General features: G+C 52.4%; 1 protein-coding gene and 1 long non-coding RNA gene across 3 annotated transcripts in view; both read left to right on the forward strand.

Moving 5' to 3' along the window:
* Positions 1-640: 640 nt before the first annotated feature.
* Positions 641-19635, forward strand: part of LOC116430708 (protein gustavus) — a 146100-nt gene continuing 127105 nt past the window's right edge. For both annotated transcript variants that reach the window (XM_076372332.1, XM_076372333.1), the window contains exon 1: positions 641-1713. In XM_076372332.1, the coding sequence (XP_076228447.1) occupies positions 1265-1713 (449 nt within the window). In that variant the 5' untranslated portion in view covers positions 641-1264. The remainder of the gene's footprint in view (positions 1714-19635) is intronic.
* LOC143175107 (uncharacterized) overlaps positions 15761-19635 on the forward strand; it is a 43073-nt gene continuing 39198 nt past the window's right edge. The window contains exon 1 of the long non-coding RNA XR_012999748.1: positions 15761-15866. This is a non-coding gene — a long non-coding RNA (uncharacterized LOC143175107). The remainder of the gene's footprint in view (positions 15867-19635) is intronic.

Here is a 19635-nt window from a genome sequence, read left to right on the forward strand (position 1 = left end):
TCGCGCGTCCAAGTTGAAACTATCTCACGATCGTTTTACAATTCCATCGAGCAGCCAGTCGTATCGCGCAGCGAGCACCGAAGCATCCGTTTCATCGTGGAAAATCTAAGAAACGCGTTCCAAAGAAACTGAACCGGCACTGAAATCCACTGATCCGAAACCCGTCCGTCCGTCCCAGGCATCCTGGGAAGAAGCTCCCGCCACGGGGTCGCCGGCTTCCGCGGTCGCGATCTCCACTGTTTCTCCGCGAAGCCGCGCGAAAAACGAGGATGCTCGTTAAATTGTTAATCGCCGCGGTAAGGAGAGTCCGCGGGACGATAGGCGGCGGCCCCGCGTGTGTGCCGCGCCAGCGGGAAAAACTCCGCTCGCCGCGTCATTCGAGCGAGCCGCGCGGTTAACGAGCGGAGACGGGTTGTGCCCGGTCGCCGACGGAGACGGTTCTCTCGGTGGCCGTTGTCCGGCGTTTCTTTTTGCGCGCAGCCTCGCCTTCCCCGCGCCGTACGACACCGGCGACGGTGCACGGGACGGACCGCGCGACGTGCGCGCGCGCAGCTCAGTTTGAAATTCGTGGCGCGCCGCGCCGCGCGGATCCTCCTCGGGGGCTGTGCGTTCCTTCCTCTCCCGGCTTTCGTTCCACGTCCGTTCGTTCGTTGGGTTCGTTCGCCGGCATCGCTCTCGCCCGCCCGGCTCCGCTCGTCCGCGAGTCGATCTAAGGTCGGTGGCTCGCGTCGCGTCGCACGCGAAAAGGGAGTGTCTCGCCGGCGATCCTCGCGGAACGGAATCTCACGACCGTCCAGCCTTCAGGATGGTGTTTCTCGGCCCGGTGACGGGTGTCGCCGCGAACCAGTCGTCTGCTACTCGACAGGCCGCCCCTGTTCTTCCCTGATCCTCCCCGGAGTGTATCCGAGAGACTGGCCACCGGAGGGAACTCGTTTGCACAGGACCCGAAGCGTTACAAGTGCCGCGGTGGTTCGTGCGCGTTTAGTATCAGCGAGAGCCCTCTCCGAGGACTCCGTACGGACGAACAAACAGTGGTTAGGGGATTCTCGGGAGAACCGTAACCTCTCGATGACCGCCACCCGAGACGCGCCTGTTTCGCGAGTGTAGAGGCTCACAGTGTCCAGCCTCGAATCCTCTAACGAGCAGAGGCCTAACTCGCTCGAAGACGATCGTCCGGTGAATCCCGAGCTAGGCGCGGCGTTGTCGAGATGACTGGACGCTTCGGGAGCCGGTAGTCCGTGGTTGGCAGGGATGTCCCCGTGACATGTTACCCCGTGACCTTTGCTGGCGCGACTACAACGTCCTCCGCGGAGAGGGTCGTCCCCTGGCGCACGGATCCGGCGAGGAGAGCTGCCGACCGGTGTCCCTTCATCCACGTGGGCTGGAATACCGACTGCTGCCAGTGGTGCAGCTCAAGCCCGACTTCGGGATCCCGTATGTGCTCTGCTGGCGCGTGCCGAGCGCGATCCACAGGATCCAGATACCGTTTCAGCACCACCGCCAGCACTACCATCACCATCACCATCATCATCATCATCACTACCACCGGCAGTACCATCGTCAACGACGCCGCCGACACTTTCAGTCGAGCACGCCCCGAAGACACCCGGCCGTCGTTGCGCCGTTCTCGGTCTCGTCGGCGAGGTTCCCTTCGCCGTACGGCTGCACTTTGCGGCGCGGAGATCTTCCCGCCCTGCCTGGTATGGAAACAAGGTGAGCCCGGAATAGTTTCGCTGGCCCGAAGCATCCCGTGGATGCGCGAACCGCCCTTTGATTATCGCTGCCGAAATTGTCGCGCCCTCTCTCGCTCGCTCTTTACGTCCCCGTCGCCGTCCGTCTTTCTATCTCCGCCGAGAGAGTGCCTCTCAGATATTTCATTGCCGTGATTGGGATGCGCGGCGGCGCTCGGGAACTTTGGAAATCTCCTTTCATCCCAGATACCCCGCCTGGAAGCCTCGTAAAGCTTCCATTCACGCGTCTCCAATTATCTTTCGAGTATTCATCAGATCCGGAACTCGCCGCGTCGTTTCGTCGGATTTTTACGGTTATTCTTAGCTCCGTGGAACCTCGCGCGAGAAGGAATTATCCGTTTCACCCGTTCGTTTTTCGTCCTGTTCGACGAAACAGGAGAGATCGATACTCCCGCGACCGACGGAAGAGTGAAACGAAGGTCGTTTCTGATTGGCTAGGCAGCTGGGTGAAGGCGAGATGCAGTTTCGCCTACTGCCGTCTCTCCTTTTTATCCGTCAGGCTCGATCTTCCATCGTCGTCCCGTCTTCGTCTTACCTTCCATCGATCCTTTCTTTCCCTGAATCGTACCACGGCGACGATTATAGTGTGCCCAACAGGACGTAGCAAACGTAAACAGAAGCGTGCTCTTTCTCTCGAATCGTTCCTAACGCGTTGTCCTTTGGCTTCGGTTCGTCTGTTCCTTATTACACGTCAAGGTACTAAGGACGTTTCGATAGTAAACAATCATTAGAAGACTGTAATTTAAACCACCATACTAGTAAATCTGAATAATACCTTCCTCTTTCTCTTCAATTCTTCATAACGAACTCATACAAACTAAAGAATCATTACTATTCGATCATCGTTTACCGTTCCAAATGCCTGTTACGCTTTAAAGGACTTTCAGTAAAGAAAGTTCACCGTATATTTACAAGTCCTCTGTCAGCGCGTCGACCAAGTTTAGGGTACGCCGATAGACACCTTTCTCGGGCCCTTCCAAGACCGACGCTGGATCACTTCCAGTCCCCACAGTTACGGGCACACCCTTGTCCTCCCGTGACACCGAGGCAGCAACATTTCGTCGTCACCTCGTCGCGCGAAATTCGAAACCGAACAGGTGTTGGCACAATGGCGGAGTCGAGTCGCCGATTAACATATAACCCGGAGCCGACGTTCGCGTCGGACGGACTCCTCGGCCGCCGGCCCGTCTCCCTTTAAATCTCTTACTGTAATTCCATCCTCCTCAGCTTCTCCTCCGCGTCTCCAGCCGGTGGGGCAAGATGCGCACAAAGTTCCACGAAAATTCGTCGCTGCCACATGCCGCGACACAAGCTTCGTCTAACGAACCAAAAAACTGAGTCGACGACGCCCGCTGCGCTCGCCCGCCGCTGTCGACACAGGTTTCTTCGCCGTCGCTCCGACGGTCCCCCGCTGCTCCGGACACTGAACTTTGCGCCGGGCACAACAGTTTCTAACCGACGCCGGACTCGAAAAGCCGGCCGATCCTTCCCAGACGGTCCTTCGCGTTGCGATCCGACCGGAATATTAATCGGCCGGTTTCGTCTTCGACTTCTACGGGGCATAAATAATATTCCTGTTGGAATACGTTTCGCAAACGGCGGTTGAATGCTAATGTCGAATCCGTCGCGATGGATTTTTTAAGTAACGCTCGTTTGATTCCATAGAAATCCATGGATTCGCGTAAATTTATCGAATACTCGCGTGGACGATACTAAAAGCGCTTTCTTAATACTAGATTCACGCGCGTTTATTATACAGTTTATTCTATTGTTTCTAAGAAGCTACGTGTTCGTTTATATATGGAGAAAATCGTAGCTTCAAGATTGAAGGATTAAGAAATCAACTTAAACTGTTCCTGAGTAACGTTTAACCCTTTGCGGACGGATGTCGCTATTTCGGTGAGATGAAATGTTCAGATTTGGAAGACTGAGTCATGCAAATATGATCTAATTAGTCGAACATTAAGAGATCAGCACGTTGTTTTCTTACTTTCTATCAATTAAGCAATTGATATTTAATGTAGCTTGATATGTTGAAGATTTTGTATGTTTCGACGAATCTTCGTCCGCAAAGGGTTAAAACATCCGTCAAATTGGGTTCCGCAAATCCAGTGTTAAGAAACCAAGCATTCCTTCTATTTTCATCGGTAACCTCCACGTTTCCAATCGTGTTCACCTAACATACACAATACCAAAGCAACGTCTTCGTTGCAGACTAATTCCACGTGGAAATGCCTTTCACCTCCCACGCATTTTCAAATTTACTAGGCGATAGTACGTACGCTTCGCGTCGGTATCGAAACGAGATTTCAAGAAAGACCCCTTTCCTTTCTCGACGGATAGTTGTTCGCCGCGTCAGCCCATGAGCAACGAAAAATTGGAAAAATCCAGAGGAAAAAGGATTCCGCTGACCGTTCACGGTAAACCATTTTGAGCAGCTGAGCTGGCATCAGCCGCGGGAGCCCTCCCCGAAGCTATCGGCGATTTCTTCTCTAGTTTTTATGTCCGTCGTCCCGCGGGCTAGCCGCGGGACTCGACGAATCCCCGGACAGAAGCGTCGTTCGTACGTTTCCCGATGTTATGACCGGCCGGCCCGTCTTTACGCGAGGATCGAGCAATCCTGGCGATCTCGCGAGCGACGGGGCCTCGATCATTCATATAACGCGAGCGTGCGGTGCACAATTTGTTCCTTCGATCGCAGCACGGCCCTCCTGTAATCGAACCCGCAAACGGCAACGCGATTCCTTGTCATCAGCGTGATGAAAAATGCAAGCGCAGAACGTCGGCTGCCGTTCCGCCGTCGCGCTCGACGACAAACTTGTTATTTGCCTGTTAAAAATGGACGAGTTACGGGCCCGGTTCGGAGTCACGGTACGCGCGGCTCGGCAATTTGTCAGGCGTATTAAGCGTTGTATCCGCGGCGGGGCCGGTGTCGCACGGAACGCGCCGGGGAATATTCAATTAACGCCGTGTGGCGGCGGACACCTGCCGATTCCTCGACTTTTCTTCTTTGAATGCCATAATAGTCTTCCCGACGGTTTTCAGCACGGTCTCGTTGCGAACCGACGCGTCTCACCGGCGAAGTTGCACCTCGCGAGCGTTTCTTCTCACGATCGTCGATTCACCCGCGATCCTGCAACGATTTTTTCCGGTTCGCGAGTAAATCGTGTGGAATGTAGAGTGTCGGGGATACGTGGGTCTTCGACCTCGCGATCCTCGGTTTTCGAGAACCGTAAAAGATTCCGCGTGTCGGGGAATCTTGCGTTACGAGCGGAGGATTTATACGATTAGATACAGTTTTATCTCGCGATCTAAGCGAGCCGTGGCCAACCGAGATTCACGAGGTTCCGCTGCGCGTGGTTCTCGGAGGGCGGCGCACTGGCGGCGAAGGAAACTCTAATTTTTCAGGGACGCGTTCGTGTGCCAGGGAAAAAGGGTCGCCCGCTATCGTCGCAGCTGAAATTGCAGCGTTCACGAAAGCAGGCAGGCGTTATCGATCCCCGGCCGTGTTGCACGTACGCGGCCGCCTAACGTGCCCGCGTACGTGGTCGTTATCGCCCTCTTAAAGCAAACGACGCTTTATCTGGATAAACGGTGAATAAAAGGGACAAAGAAAAACTAACGCGGTATCGGCCCTGTATGAAAGCCACGGAGATTCCTGGACTTAACGTCCCTTCTCAGCGGGATAGGTTTACCCTTATTACGGGTTCAGAATAGTCGGCCAAATGAATCGCGTGCCACGAGAATTTTTTCTCTCTCCGCTTTGAATTATTCAGCCCCTGACCGTGCACCCTCTGTCCTCCGAGTCTCGTTTCCGACGCCGCATATTTCCGACTGAAGGTAACGGTTAAACAAACGGGATAACAAGGAAATTGTCATATCGCGGCTCGAAAGAGTTTGCGAGATTCAGCGACTTGATACTTGGAAATTTAAAGGAGCCCGGTTGCTCTGGATTATTTACATCGACAGCTTCCGGCTAATTGACCGTCGTTAAAGTTTCAAATGAAATTTCACCGAAGAACTACGACGACGTCAAGGTAACTCGGAAACCAGTTACGAATAAACACGGATCGTTAAGAGTGACTCTACCGTCAGCTGTTTATGCTTTGGAACTGCTAAAGAGGAAAGGAACCGCTCGGCGGTGGCCGCAGTGGAACAGGACCGTCCTGATCGGACGAAGATGGCGCGCGCCGTAAAAATGGCGAGCGCACCGGGCACCGTTGCCTCGAAATTGATCTCTCCCGAACGACACGCAAATGAGTGCTCCGATTTCGTTGCCGAAGCTGCCTTCGCTCTTCCTTTTTCCCTCTAAGTGGCCGGAGTCGCAAACGATCGAGCGGTTTCGGTGGCGGAGATCGGTATTACGATTATTAATGAAACGGCTCCCGCTCCGCCGACTGGTTTTTCCAGTTTTGTCCTCGCAGACAATCGCTCCGGCGCGTTTGCGAGCCGAGCCGAGCCGAGCCGGGTAAGATCGCGGCCTCGATCGCTTGTAAACTATTCGAGAAATGATCTCAGCATCGTGAGAACGGCGCCGCGCGGGGATCCCGATAAATCGTGCGCGCAGGTGTTGCGCCGTCCTTTTTTCACTCCCGCCCGACTATCGACGTTGACTTTGAGTAACTGCGAGCGATCGCAGCACGCGACGGATAGTAGCCGCGGCAACGCCGGCAGCCCCGAGGTCTCCTAACGTTCCGATCTCGCCGGAGATCGCGGCCTTTTGCCGCGGCTACCGAGAGAGCTGACCGAGGAACGATCGGCGAAAGGCTCGTCGGTGTCGTTACGTTTGATCGCAGGCATTCGTGACGTCACCAGGCGATTTTCGATTGCGGGTACCGTTACTCGCGGGCCCGGACGCTTGGCGACCCGCTCGCGACATTCGAATAATCCTACGTTCGAGGTAACCGTTGAAGAATTTTCGCCTCGCGACTTCTCTGTCTCCCTTGGTGGGAACAGATCGACGAGCGTGGAACTGAATATCTAACTTTGTAGTATTCTAATTTCATATTTCTCTATCTTTCCGATGAGGAAAATTATCGAACCCGAAATTCGAAGAACTATGAAACTTATATACATACATATATAGATGTTCTTTCAAGTCTATAAAACTTATCAAAACGTTCAAACTTTATTTCGTAGTTCTGCAAGGGGTGGTTTTACCTCTCAAAAGTGAAATTCGCCGCAAACAAAATTGCAATGTATCAGGCTTGACTTGTGCTACGTACAGAAAGTTTTATAATTTTTGGAATTTCCGGTTTGGATAACATCCTTTGTAAGTAAAATTACTTCGAAACAGAAAGAATTTCGATTTCATTCGGGTATTCGGCGAGATTATCCGCTCAAGATGCTTGAAACGCTCAAGCGATTCCGTTGCCTCGGAACGCGGGTCTTTCATCCGCGTCGCGTTCGCCCGGAGCAGCTCGTTTTCGCTTATCAAGCGGGTACGGGGCTCGCATCAGCTCTGTTTTTGCGCGTCACAGTCCCGCGCACCTGCGGAACTTATTTGGAATTACGCGTTTCCGGCGAGCGCCTCATGCTCGGCCTTTCCCCGTGCGCGGCGCAGCGGTCTCGGTCTCGTGTTCCCGAGGAAATAATTATTTACGGCGATTGCTCAATGTTTCGAGCACGAGCTAAATACGGTCGTAACAGTATCATAGCGGTCAACGGAACGCGACCGAGCAACGCGTTTGAAAATGCAGGTAACCCCCGTGTAACACGGTCGTTGGGTTTACAAGAGTGCCGTGTTACGCGAATTCCTGTTGTACGATGCGAAGAGCTGATACAGAAGTCAGGGTTGGGTTTCAAGAGTGAACAAAACCATGCCATTTTGATTTTATAACCAGGCGAATTACGTTTACGGAAACCGCAATCGATCGAACGTACATTATTCGTTGATTCTCGGCAATTTCCTTGAATTCTCGAAGTATGTTCGTACAAAAGCTCGTCATAAAACTGTCGTGTTACCTAATGAAACGCATTACTGGAATATCCGTTCGTCTTCCTCGGCAGGAAGATAGAGAAATCCGTTCGCAAAGGAAAAGCGTCCCAGTGCCGAGTGGAAATTCGATTCCGGCGATAACGCGCGACGTATTTACAACGTTACAACGGAATAATTCGCGCGTTAATTCCCGTCCGCGTCGAAACACGCGCGGCTTACTACCGGATGAGATTACCAAACAAAATCGCGGCCGGTGCACGTGCACCGGCATGACGGTCCGCGATCAAAGCGTCGTGCCAATTTGCGTCACGTGTGATTTAGTCGCGTGCTGGCCTGACTCGCGCGAAACGGAACCAGCGGATCAGTAGGTAAAACGAACCCCCTTCAAAGACTCCTCGCGAGTCGCGGTCGCCGCAGTTGCGTCGCGATCGAGATCCTCTCTTTTAACCCGTCCGCCGATCCAATTATAGTTTTCCCGCCCCGCGATAAATTACAGCCGGCGCATTGGGTCGAACAGGTTCGAAAAATGAGTTGTCCGCAGGCTGAGATGATTAACTCCGCTTTTGGAGCGTTCTCAAAGCTCAGCGCCGACACAGTCGTTTAATTCTGTACACACGTAATAACATCAGACTTTCCTTTGATTGGTCTGAAAGTCTCTGTTGCAATTTTCGATGAGACTTAAAGAACAATCGTGCTTAATCGTTGAATTAGAATTCATTACACTCTGCGTTTCTACCAAGTTCAGTTAATTGTAACATTTCGACTCGACCGTTTGAACCTTTTTAATTAACGCAACAACTGTTCCCGTGACGGAGTTAATCATTTTAACAAATGAAGCGCTCTTCGTCCACCGCAGCAGAGATTTTCACCGGGGATTACCTTGTCGGTAACGTCTCTTATTTATCGCGTTCGATCGAATCGAGGGAGAGAGAACAAGGGAGAGATAGAGAAAGAGGGGAATAACGGTGCTCCTTGGTTGGATGTACCAGCGGTTTCCAGTAAATTAATGTTTTATCGCGAGCGTGCGAGGGGCGACAGCGAACAGATGTTCTAGGAAAATGGTCGAAACGCGTAAAATCGTTCGGTCGATAGCGTGGTCTGGTCGGAGCGGAACACGCTCGCGCGACGATGTACACGCCACGAGCGAAAAAAAAACACCAGTCGGATAACGATACCGCCGGAACGGTAAATTTTTAGTCAAAACTATGCGACGTCGGGCAACTGCAACCTGCACGGCTCTGCTGGGTGCCGAGGGTTATCATTCCAACATACCCTCCCCATTTCTTCGTTTACCACTGGAACCACAAAAAAATCAAATTGACCTCATCTAATTTCAAAAAACACATATACAATAACCTCCATTCTCTTAAACTTCAATCAACCTACCACCAAACCTTATCGAATAAATTCTTAAAGTACAATCTAGAATCATCTCGATCCATTTGCTAGCTCTAACATTCGAATCTATCTGAGTCGTATACCTTGTAATCACGTTCGATCTTGGATCCATCGAAGGGAACGACACCATCCGACAAATCTCAATCGCGACCTCTAACGAAACTCGGATCCCCCGAATGAGAACCCCTGCATTAAAGCAGACGGGTCGCGACGTTGCCGCGCCTCGTAGCTCTCTCACTCTCCTATCGACCGGGCGGCGTTGCCAGCTCCTTTTCCATGCCTTTATCGCCCCTTTCCACGCAGCCCTCCACTCGCCTCCCTTCCTCCCTTTTCTGCCTCTCTTCCGTCTTTGTCCTGCCACTCCCTGCGATCTCCCTCCCTCCGCAGCCGCGCCGTATTTTCTCTCTTTATCCACACTTCGAGCTACGAACCATCGGAATCTACGCTCTTCTCCACTCGCCTCGTCCCTCTGTCTTTATTTATTTTTCCTTTCCCTCCCATTCCCTACCGTGCCCTTCTCCCCTTCTTTCTCTATCCTCCCGGCCGTTCCCCGCCCCCTCGGCCCCTCCTCGCGCGCGCTCGTCTCATTCACTCCCTGCCGTCGATCCTCGTCCTACCTCTTTCTGCCCAGCTGTTTAACCTTCTTCCTAGGACACATGCCGCGCGGTTAGGTGCAACGTCACCTTTATCGTACCTGCCCCTTCTCAACCTCGTCTCGTCTTGTCTCGTCTCGTCCCGTCTTCCCTCTTTCACTCGATCTCTCTCTTTCTCTCTCTTCCCTCCTTCGCAATTACCCGATAAGGGCAATCCGGCCACGAAGGGCTCGATCGGCTCGACCTCGATCCTCTTTCCCTCATCGAGGGATTTTACCCGTTGACACGTTCGCTGCCATTGGAACAAAGGTACAGCCGTCTTGTGTGCCACTGATTCATACTCTTAGGAACTTCGGAACTCGAATCGAAACGAAAGTCTTCCCTTTCTGCCTACGATCTTCCGATCTTTCCAAAGGGAGCATCAGCCTTTGACATTCTAACTGTGGCGATTAACTCGAAGATGAATGTCTCATTTCGTCGGGTCTGTACAGCTTGGAATAGTGTATAGTTTCTTATTCGCTAGTTTTTAGTATTGATAAGGTTCTAACTAATTTAGTTTTATGGGGGAAATCTCCAGTGCCCCTGGAAATCCTCGTGTACGGGCTGCTAGCCAATACTTCTTTGTCGTGCCGTTGACTCTAGACGTTCAATGCTACGTCGACAATGCTCCCTCGCCGGCGTCGAACGCGTCGAATCTAGTCGCTCGAAACTCCGTCTCCGAGTGGCCGACGAACGACGTCCCGAGGTTTGGCGCGGCCCTCGGAAGAAGTCGGACAAGAGCTCACGGGCTCCGCTCGTCCAGCTCGATTTTTCAAAGCGAGGCTCGACGCTACGCTCGACACCAGGCCAGCCAGCCCCTGCATTAAAGTCAGCCATGAAAGAAATATGAAACGGATGACCGGCAATCCCGAGGTCAGCTCGGTCAATAACTTCGTTATACGGGCCAGTTAAAGGCATTTGCCTCTATTCCGCTGCGAGCATTGCCTCCGTACGCGACGGTGTGCCTCTCCGCGATGTCGTATGAATTATTTAAACCGCCTCGAAACACTGCTTATCTCTGGATATCGAGCGCGAACCATCGCCGAGCAGCGATTTCGGAAATCCTGTTCCTCCGCGAGCGTTCGTTTCGTAAGAACAGCCGGAACGCCGGCTAGGTTAGGTTCACAGGGCCGCGATGGAAGCTAAAACAGTTACGATCATAGTGGCGATAAAACGTCCATCCTGCGTTGATAACGCAACCGCGATTGTCGCATGGTCGTTCAATCTCTCACCACAGAAATAAAAATTAACGTTGCGCGATTGCTCTGTACGTTGCTTCGAGTAAACGCCTTACAAAGTAAAATCGTACCTATTTCACCAAGTACTCTAACCTCGTTACTTTTCAGTGTCCCCTAAAAGACAATACAAAGTTTCCAAATAAAACAACGAGTTCACGAAGAACCAATATAACGCAGCATAGCAAAATCGTCCATCAAACATCATTCACAAATCCGACGAGACTTTTTAGCTAACCCAATTCCAGCTTCCACGCCGAGCCACTCCAATCAAGCCTCGCAGCGCCGCAGACGTGCCCTAACTCGAAATAAATCGTAGCCGAAGGAGAATCGGCCTGTAGGCACGTTTTCCATGGGTCCGAGCCCGGTCTTCGAGTTGGTCCCCCTTTCGATTCGCGTTGGTCTCCGGAACATAAACGATATCTTTCACGGATCTCGCGACGTGACTCATCGTGTATATCAGCGGTAGGTGGAGGTCGAAGGGCAGCCCGGATCTGGGACGACTTCGGCGCGCCGGCCGGGCCCCGTTGCGCCGTAGAAGAGAAACTTCGGAAGACGACGCGCGGGGTCTGTCTCCCGCCGTTAAAACGCCACCGCGGCGGACGACGGTGGCCCGGACAGCCGATCCCGCCGCTTTCGAATAATATCTGCCTGCCGGCCGGCCAGAAAAGAACTTGCCAGATAATTATCTCGGCGTATATTCCGAAGATGTTCGCTCGTTATCCGCTTTGGCACGGTTATTCGGCCCGTCGATCGTAGATTACGCGTAACCGGCGACGACCGCGGCGACGCGGCCGTCTACTACCGGCGCATAGGAATCGCTCGTTTACGTTCCCGCGGTTTTTCGGCGCGGGGATAGACGCGCTAACGAGCTACCCAAATCGCATACCCCGCATAACGAACGCGCGATCATATCTCGGACGACGAAACCGGCAAAGGTCGCGTGTCCGTTTTCAGCGGTCTCTCCTACATACTCGCCGGCGTTTTTCTGATGCCCGCCGCGGATACGCGAGGGTGATTGAATGCAGATTCGAGTTTTATCGGTCGATAGAAAGTTGCGTTTCGATCGTGGCACGAGTATTGCTCTTACGGCGGAGCTTAGATTGAAACGCTTCATCCCGATACAAGTTATCGCTTGAGTATAATTTTCATCCGGTTTATCGTCTTCGAAGCGTTCGGATCTAGAGTTGTAAGGAATGGCTGGTAACCACATCGCGCGAGAAGCGAGATTACATTCGAAAATAAGCTCGACGAAAGTCGAGGCTTACGAGGGTTCGCGGCGAATCCGAATCCGCGAGGTTTCCCCGTGGAAAAGGCTGGCTCGCGTTCATTCGCGGGACTCGTATATCGATTTCCGCGGATGTAACAACCCGTTTCTGGCACGAGCCGTGCCCCGCCGGCAGCGGCCGAACTCGCGCGGGCGCGTGCATGAGTAGGGTTTCATTATCGAGCGGCAGCGGCGCTTCCACCATTATTATGACACTTGGAATAAAAATCCTCGAGAGCTCGGCAAAGTTGGCCCATAAAGAGCACGTCTCGGAGCTTTAAAATTCAAATCTCCGGCCTCTTCTTTCCCCGGTGAATCGAACCGTCCCCCGGCCGCCCCCCGCCTTTTCCTCGCGCGCGATTACGAGCCGCGGAAGGAAGGCGCACAGGTGCCGGTTCCGAAGCGGAAAGAGGAAGGAAAGGTGACTCGGCGCGATCTTCGTCCGCGAGCAGCGGGAATTCTCCGTCGAATCGGCTCCGCGAAGCGTCGAATTAGTTTCCTTTCGGATCGGACGATTCGAGGTTCGCTCGTCGAAGCGAATTCTATGACGAGTAGATCCTCGGAGGATCCGGGAAGAAGCGTTGAAGAACACGTGAAACCGATGCGGGTAATGAAACTTTCTTCCTAGTTCGTAGAGATGAGACTAGGTGGAGGGCAGTCGATCTCGATAACCGGTAGAGAAAAACCGTGTAAACACGAAGAGATACGGTCGGATCCGTTCCTCCGGCTCGCGGGAACGAAATCGGTCCCGCGCGAGAAGAAAAATTACAGTCGCGCGCGTGGGTGGATAAGGCTCCGCCGAAAGCGGAGAAAGGTCAGTGGACCGTCATCATCGACGAGTTTACCTACAGCGAAGCGAGCCGTGGCTGCGGACCCCTCCGCTCGCAGTGCAGCCAGACGGGATAATGTCCTGTAATGAAGATTAATCTCGTCTAGCGAGCACCGGGCATTCCGGTATTCATAAATCAATCGCGTCCGTCCGATTATCATCCGAATCCGACTGGATATCTTCGTCGACGACGCCGCGCGGAACCGGCCGGTCCCAGGACCGCCGCGGAGATCGAATTATCGACAATAGGTGCGACCAGGAGTGCGCTCGGAGACCGAACAAATGTCCGTCGGTCCGGGAATCCCGAATCGGCTGGGAATTATTCGTAATCCGACACGCCCCGGCACGGCTAATCGGTCGCCAGGGCCGAGATCCACGAATTAGGGGAGATCTGTTGATCCAGTACCCTTTAATACTCCCGCGTCGCAGAGGAAATCGTTCGAAAACCTTCGCATATGTTCGCTTTCCAGTGGAAACCCGGAATTACTCGAATTTGCTAATCCGGCCGCAGTTCTGGCTTAGCCTCCGGCAACGCGATTCTTCTCTATTATGCTCAGCAGATTTTCCGATGACGCATCAGTTTATTGGGCGATCGTTTTCCGCGGCAGTTCCGCCGCGAGCAGACGCGGAACGAACGGAAGCCGTTCCGTGCTCGAGGCCACGGTGGAAATCCGCGGAGCTTGCGATCGCCGAAGGAAATGCGCGTGCCTCGACGCATCCGATTGCTCGGGTAGTATCGGACGCGTTTATCAGTTCGATGGTCGTTCGTCCGGCACGTTTATCGCCTGTTCCGTTGCGTCCACGCGAACGGTGACTGGCGAACCGCCTTCGTCTTCCCTTTCCTCGTACGCTTTTGAGAGTTTAACGTCGACGGAACCACCGTCGGCCACGGAAAGCGGTCGGCTCGTTATCTCGGTGACTCTTATTCGCAGTTACTCGCGGCTTATGATAATGAACGGGACGAATATACCCGCGGATCCCCTTTACGGGCGGAGGATCTCGACCGCTTAACTGATTTCAACCGGATAGCTCTCGCGAACGACCTCTTGGCCTATCCGCCGCTCGCGTGCGCGCACACGCGAACCCCGCGGATGGCGGACAGAGACGAGCGAAGCGCAGGGACGAAGACGGAAGGGCGCTTTATGAAACGGTGCCATTTTTTCTGTAATCCGCCGTTCTTCGAGCCTCCTCCTCCGCGGGAACAGAGTCATTCATTCGACCGCGTGCATCATCGGCGACGGCTTTGCGTCGCGTGGCAGCGAAATAACAGCGGACGAGTGGCTAAGGTACATTCTCGAGACTCGAGGGACAATGGGGTTGGTTTTAATCCGTGACATCCGGAGATGGTTCAATTAACACTGCCGTTAACGGGTTAAGCCGTGTTAGTCACTGATGACCGATGTTTTTCTGAATTGAAAATTATTGTTAAGATAACCGATGCCGGATGAAAACGTTTAATTAACTGAGTTGATGATAGTGTAACGCAGATTGTGATGCTACATGATTAATAGTTCCTGATTCTCTTTGCAAAGTGTAACTCTATGGGAAAACGGTAAAGACTTGGAGCTTAACGTGTTTGCTTAGTGAAGTGTGTAAGTTGATAATGAGAATATAAATGAGGATGTTAATGTAATAACGGTATACGTAGATAATTGACACTGGAGGTATCGAGTATTTAAAATGATTCGCGTGGTTCTTACGTCACTACGTTTCGGCACATTCGTTGGATTATGTAAATGAACGACCAGTGACTCGTGGTGTCGATCGATCGCCCGATGATAATTGCTTCGAGATCGTCTCGAGTCTTCGTGATCCAGTGGACCTTTCTCATTTTATGAGCGTGTCTGTCGACACCGAGTAATATCTTTCCGAGCGTCTTTCATCTGGTAACGGAGGACATCGAAATGGTCATCGCTGTGGACTATGGACGCGTACATGCGTTCGACTTTCTTAATCTCATACGTGCCGTGGTGACAGTTGTGTGTGTGTGTGTGTGTGTGTGTGTGTGTGATTGATATACGTGTTCCCTAACATTGTTCAATCCGGCGAAACTGAGTAATTACAGTTACGATTTAATCACAGCTTAATTATATCAATTAACCCTTTCCACTCCAGTGGCCACTTTCAGTGACCACTTGGTTCAGCGCATACAAAATTATAAAATTGAATATTTAATGTTGAGCTTCGTATAATTCATCAGTACGTGGAATATTGACTAAAAAACATGTCTGCATCTCATCAGAGAATGTTTAATATCTCTAGTGAAACACTTTGAAGTGCAAAGTGTTTGCAAAGTGTTTCAACTACTGATATACAGCAGCTTGGTTCCTTTGTTCACGTGTGTGCTCATTAGTTAGATACAAAGAATGTCCACATCTCAGAAAAATGTTTAACATTTCTAGTGAACTTTTGGAGTGCAAAGGGTTGACATAATCCATCGATCTTCGGAAGAAACCAATATTCTACACGGAACCTTTCTGCTGAGTGTTCAGCACTCAGAGTTAACTTCCTCGCAGATCTACCGAAATAATGAAATCGCGAGAGTCGCATCATCGTCCGCAGCAGATTCGCCCGGAGGAGTCCGAGTGTCCGGTCTTTCAACCAGCGATCGATTCTCGCGTGCTCTCCGAGCTCGCCTCTCCAAATTTGGCACGGCGGCAAGGTCGATCGAGCGCGTTATAAAAAAAAGAGCACATGCAGCCGGATCGGAGGGGGAGGAAAAAAGCGAGCGCGAAAGTGAAATCGAAAAATCGACGGAGATCTCCATGGCGCGCGCGATCGTGAGCGACGGGGATTTCGTTCGGCGCGCGTGACAGGTGAAACGCGGCTATTAATAATCGTCATTATTTATCCGTCAATATTTGATTAACTTAACCAACGTTTGCCGGCGATGTCTCGCGCGCGAATAAACGGCGAATATCGAGGACGCAACGGGCACTCCCGTCTCTGCGGTGAATTTCGCGCGTTATGAATTTTCATCGGGCGCCGGGAGTTTTCGTTGCGGCCCCGGCTCCCGGCGAATTAAAGGGAAGCTTCGATTAAAGGACGCGCCGCCTGCGATTTTTACCGTTCCACGGGATTCGCCTCTCCGCGCTCATCCCTTTGAACTTTAAATCCACGCGTAATAATGAGACTCGCGGCGAAAACTGAGATTATTAGATCGACGATTAATTTCGCTCGTTGCGTGGATCGAAGCGAGCAGCTGTCTCTCCGCCATTAATGCGCGCTTCGTCTTCAAAGTAAATCACCGCTCGCTCTTTCGTTTCCCGCGGATGATTTATAACAAAATTAGTCGGTCGAGTCCGGCGAGCAAAGAGAATCGCACGACGGAGAGTTAAAGGAACACGACTGGAGTCTCGCGCTCCCTCGTCAACCCAATGACCGCAAACACTCCGGTCCATTTAATATGATAATCGGCGATGCGCGAACGCGAGATCGAGAGAGGTTCGTCCTGTCCTGAGAACATGGAAACCGGTTCTCCATCCTTGGGGCGAGTGCCGGTGGCGGTGGTTCAATGGAAACGGAGCGAGAAAACGGAGGGATTTGTCGCCGGGAAATTACCGGCGTGCAGTTCGGTGCTCGTGGCAGCACTATTCGACTTTCCCGGTGCCATCTTTGAACGTCCGCCCTCGAACATCGCGGTATACACCTTCCCATCGGTCCACGTTCGAGAGAAACGGCGATCGACGCGAGTGGATCGCCGTGGAATCAGTATTTCGATTCGAAGCGAAATAATTCCGCGACGAATGATTTTCGGAATTGCAACGGCCGCCACGGGGGAATTTCAGGATATCCCATGGAGGATTATTCCGCAGCGCGCCGGAACGCACAATGGCGGGCTCGTAAATCGTGGAACGGCCGCGGCGGTGGACGCTCGATTAAATCCGTTCGCGCGGTCGATTCGCGCGGTGACAATTTAAAAATTTATGATCGTTACTTTCTAATTACGGCCGGATGCCGTCCGGTGCCTGGCATCGGAACCGTTCGCTGTATATCTTCGTTGGCTCGAACGCCTCTGCATCGGCGTTGCCTCGTTAATTGGGAAGTTAATTCTCCGCGGCGACGCTCGCCCGAGCACGCCCTCCCCGGACGAGCGGCGCGAAACGACGCCGCCGCCGCCGCCGCCGCCGCGCGATGCGACGGACGAACGCTCGCATATTAATTACGGCCGAGGAGAGGTTGCGGCGAACGTAATCGCGCGCGCTACTCACCTTGGCATTTGTCTCGAAATGGATACGCGTGTCGAACAATGGTCGCCGCTAATAAGTCGCCGACTAATAAGTAATAAACGGTTACTCAGCCTTTCGTCATCCTCCGCGTTAACACCTTGCGCCACCTGACACAGTGATACGCGTTTCGAGTGCGAGTCGCCGCGGAGGTTTATCTTCTTGCGCGGTTTTTGCTGGACGCTCCGAGTCGCCGAGCTATCCTCGTTGCAGAGAACAATCGATAGTTCGCTGTTGAGGATACTATTCGCGAATAGCGACGAACGGAATATTAGAAACCTCATTTGCGTGTCGTTCCGTTGGAAATGCTTGGCAACGGAGAGAGATACATAGGAAACGTACGTGAAGCTGATTCGCAACGCGAGCTGAAAAGGATAAGGAAATAAGAGGTCTAATGGGAATAATGTACTTTGATTATAATTTATTGAAATATTTCTGCCAATGTTAATTATATTAACTTAAAATATATTTATCGATTATTATTTCGTATACGTCATCGTTTTTAGACTTCAGTTCGCCGATCGTTCAACGCTGCTCCGAGTCGCGCGAATAATGAAATTCTAGCTCGTCCTTACGAGCGAATTATTCCGATTGTTCGTTGCTTATCGCGGAATTCCATTGTGAGTCTGGATTAGGTGTGTTTCTACCGTCTTCCTAGTAATCCATTCATGTTGCGAGCCGATAGACCCGGAACTATCAATGGACAAACGCTGCACCGAGCGCCGCGACCGTCGTATCGTTGAAACCGATGGGAATCCATTCACGTTACACGTTCTCCGCGCGAGGAATACCAAGAAGTCAGGAGAATGTAACACCTTCGGTTCTCGCCGGCAATTCGCGTCGATCATCATTAAAAATAAATTGCTGGAACGCCGGTAAAAGGAGAACGGCCGTGTCGTAGGATGCGCGTGTTTCGGTGACGCGCTCCCCGACAATTAGGCTAATACCTGCCGAAATTGCCGGTCTGTCGGTCCTCGGGGCGACAGCGTCCATCAGTCGTTTAATCGACGCCTCCTTGCGACCCGAAATCGACCGGTCTCCTTTTACGTCCTCGAAGACACTGCGATGCCTCGCGAATGTAGCCGCATCCTCGCCAATTTGGAATGAGAACGGAGCCAAAGTCGAACTTCTTTGTACTCCGTTTCCTTACAAGAATTACACACACGTTTCGATAGTTCAGCTGTAACTAACAGAAAAGGTGTAAGAGGGCAGGTGTGAACGTAGCGTAATGTAAGGAAGGCAAGTGTGAACGTGGCGTGAAGATGGACAAGTAAGAACAGAGTGAAGATGACTGATGACCATAACGAGCGGCAAGTTCGAAGAGGAATCTCGAAAAGGAAAATTGCGAGAAAGGCCTAATGTAGAAAGAACGCTCACGGTTCGGCTAAGATCAGCTTCCGGTTCGCAAGTGGCAAAAGATCCACACGTTCGTGTCATCAGTCAACGGAATGCCAAATGTCGATGTAACCGCGTTGAAATTAAAACCCTTACGAAGAAAGGAACCTCTTCCCAGAAAATGTCCACAAACTGAAACAGCGAGTGCGTCTCAAATTTCAACAATTTCCATGTCTCAATAACAAAGTTTCAAAACATTCATGGATACGCAACAGTAGAGAACGATTTTCCAAAGCATCCATACGGACACCTTTCTCCAGGAACGCCAACGAATTCACCGTCCGGCCGTCATCGTTGCCATGCTTCCAGCAATCTCTCTTTTTTCGTTGAGCTCCGGACGAAAACTCGCTTGCATAATTCGCCTCGCATGGCAGGCTCGCGCGTACAGCTCGCGGGTTGCGAAACGCGGCGGGGAGAGAGAAAAAAAAGGAGGCGCGGGGAAAGAGACCGCCGCACGCACCGCGGAGGAAGAAAAGAAGAAGCGTGGAGGAATCCGCGTTGCCGAAGAAACGCGGTCACGGTGCTGTAGGACAATAGTTCGTTACGGGCCGGCGGGAACGGGCGAAAACCGGGGAGGAAGAGAGTCGGAAGAGAGAAGGACGGAGCGAGCCGCGCGGCGGCGGCGGTGGCGGCGGCGGCGGCTCTTTTTCGCGAGCCGTCGCCATCTTGGAAACGTTCTCCCCCGGCGTTCGCGGACAAGGGCGTGGGCGTGCAGACCCGGGAATTTAATACTCTCGAAATGTCAAACGTCGAAGACTAAAATGTCGCCGGGAACGTGCCGTGCGCCGTTCCGCGCCGATTTTTTTCGCTCTCCTTCCCGCACGCGGCTTCATGGACACGCCGGCCAGCGACGCCACGCTTTCCAGTCGCAAATTCGCGTGATGGCGGTCTGCCTTTCCCGCGCGGTGGAATCGGAGTCCTTTCCCGATCGAAAATTCGAAGCGATTCCACGGAGATCGAGCGC

This window comes from Nomia melanderi, chromosome 11, assembly GCF_051020985.1.
Source record: "Nomia melanderi isolate GNS246 chromosome 11, iyNomMela1, whole genome shotgun sequence".
NCBI classification, from domain to species: Eukaryota; Metazoa; Arthropoda; class Insecta; order Hymenoptera; family Halictidae; genus Nomia; species Nomia melanderi.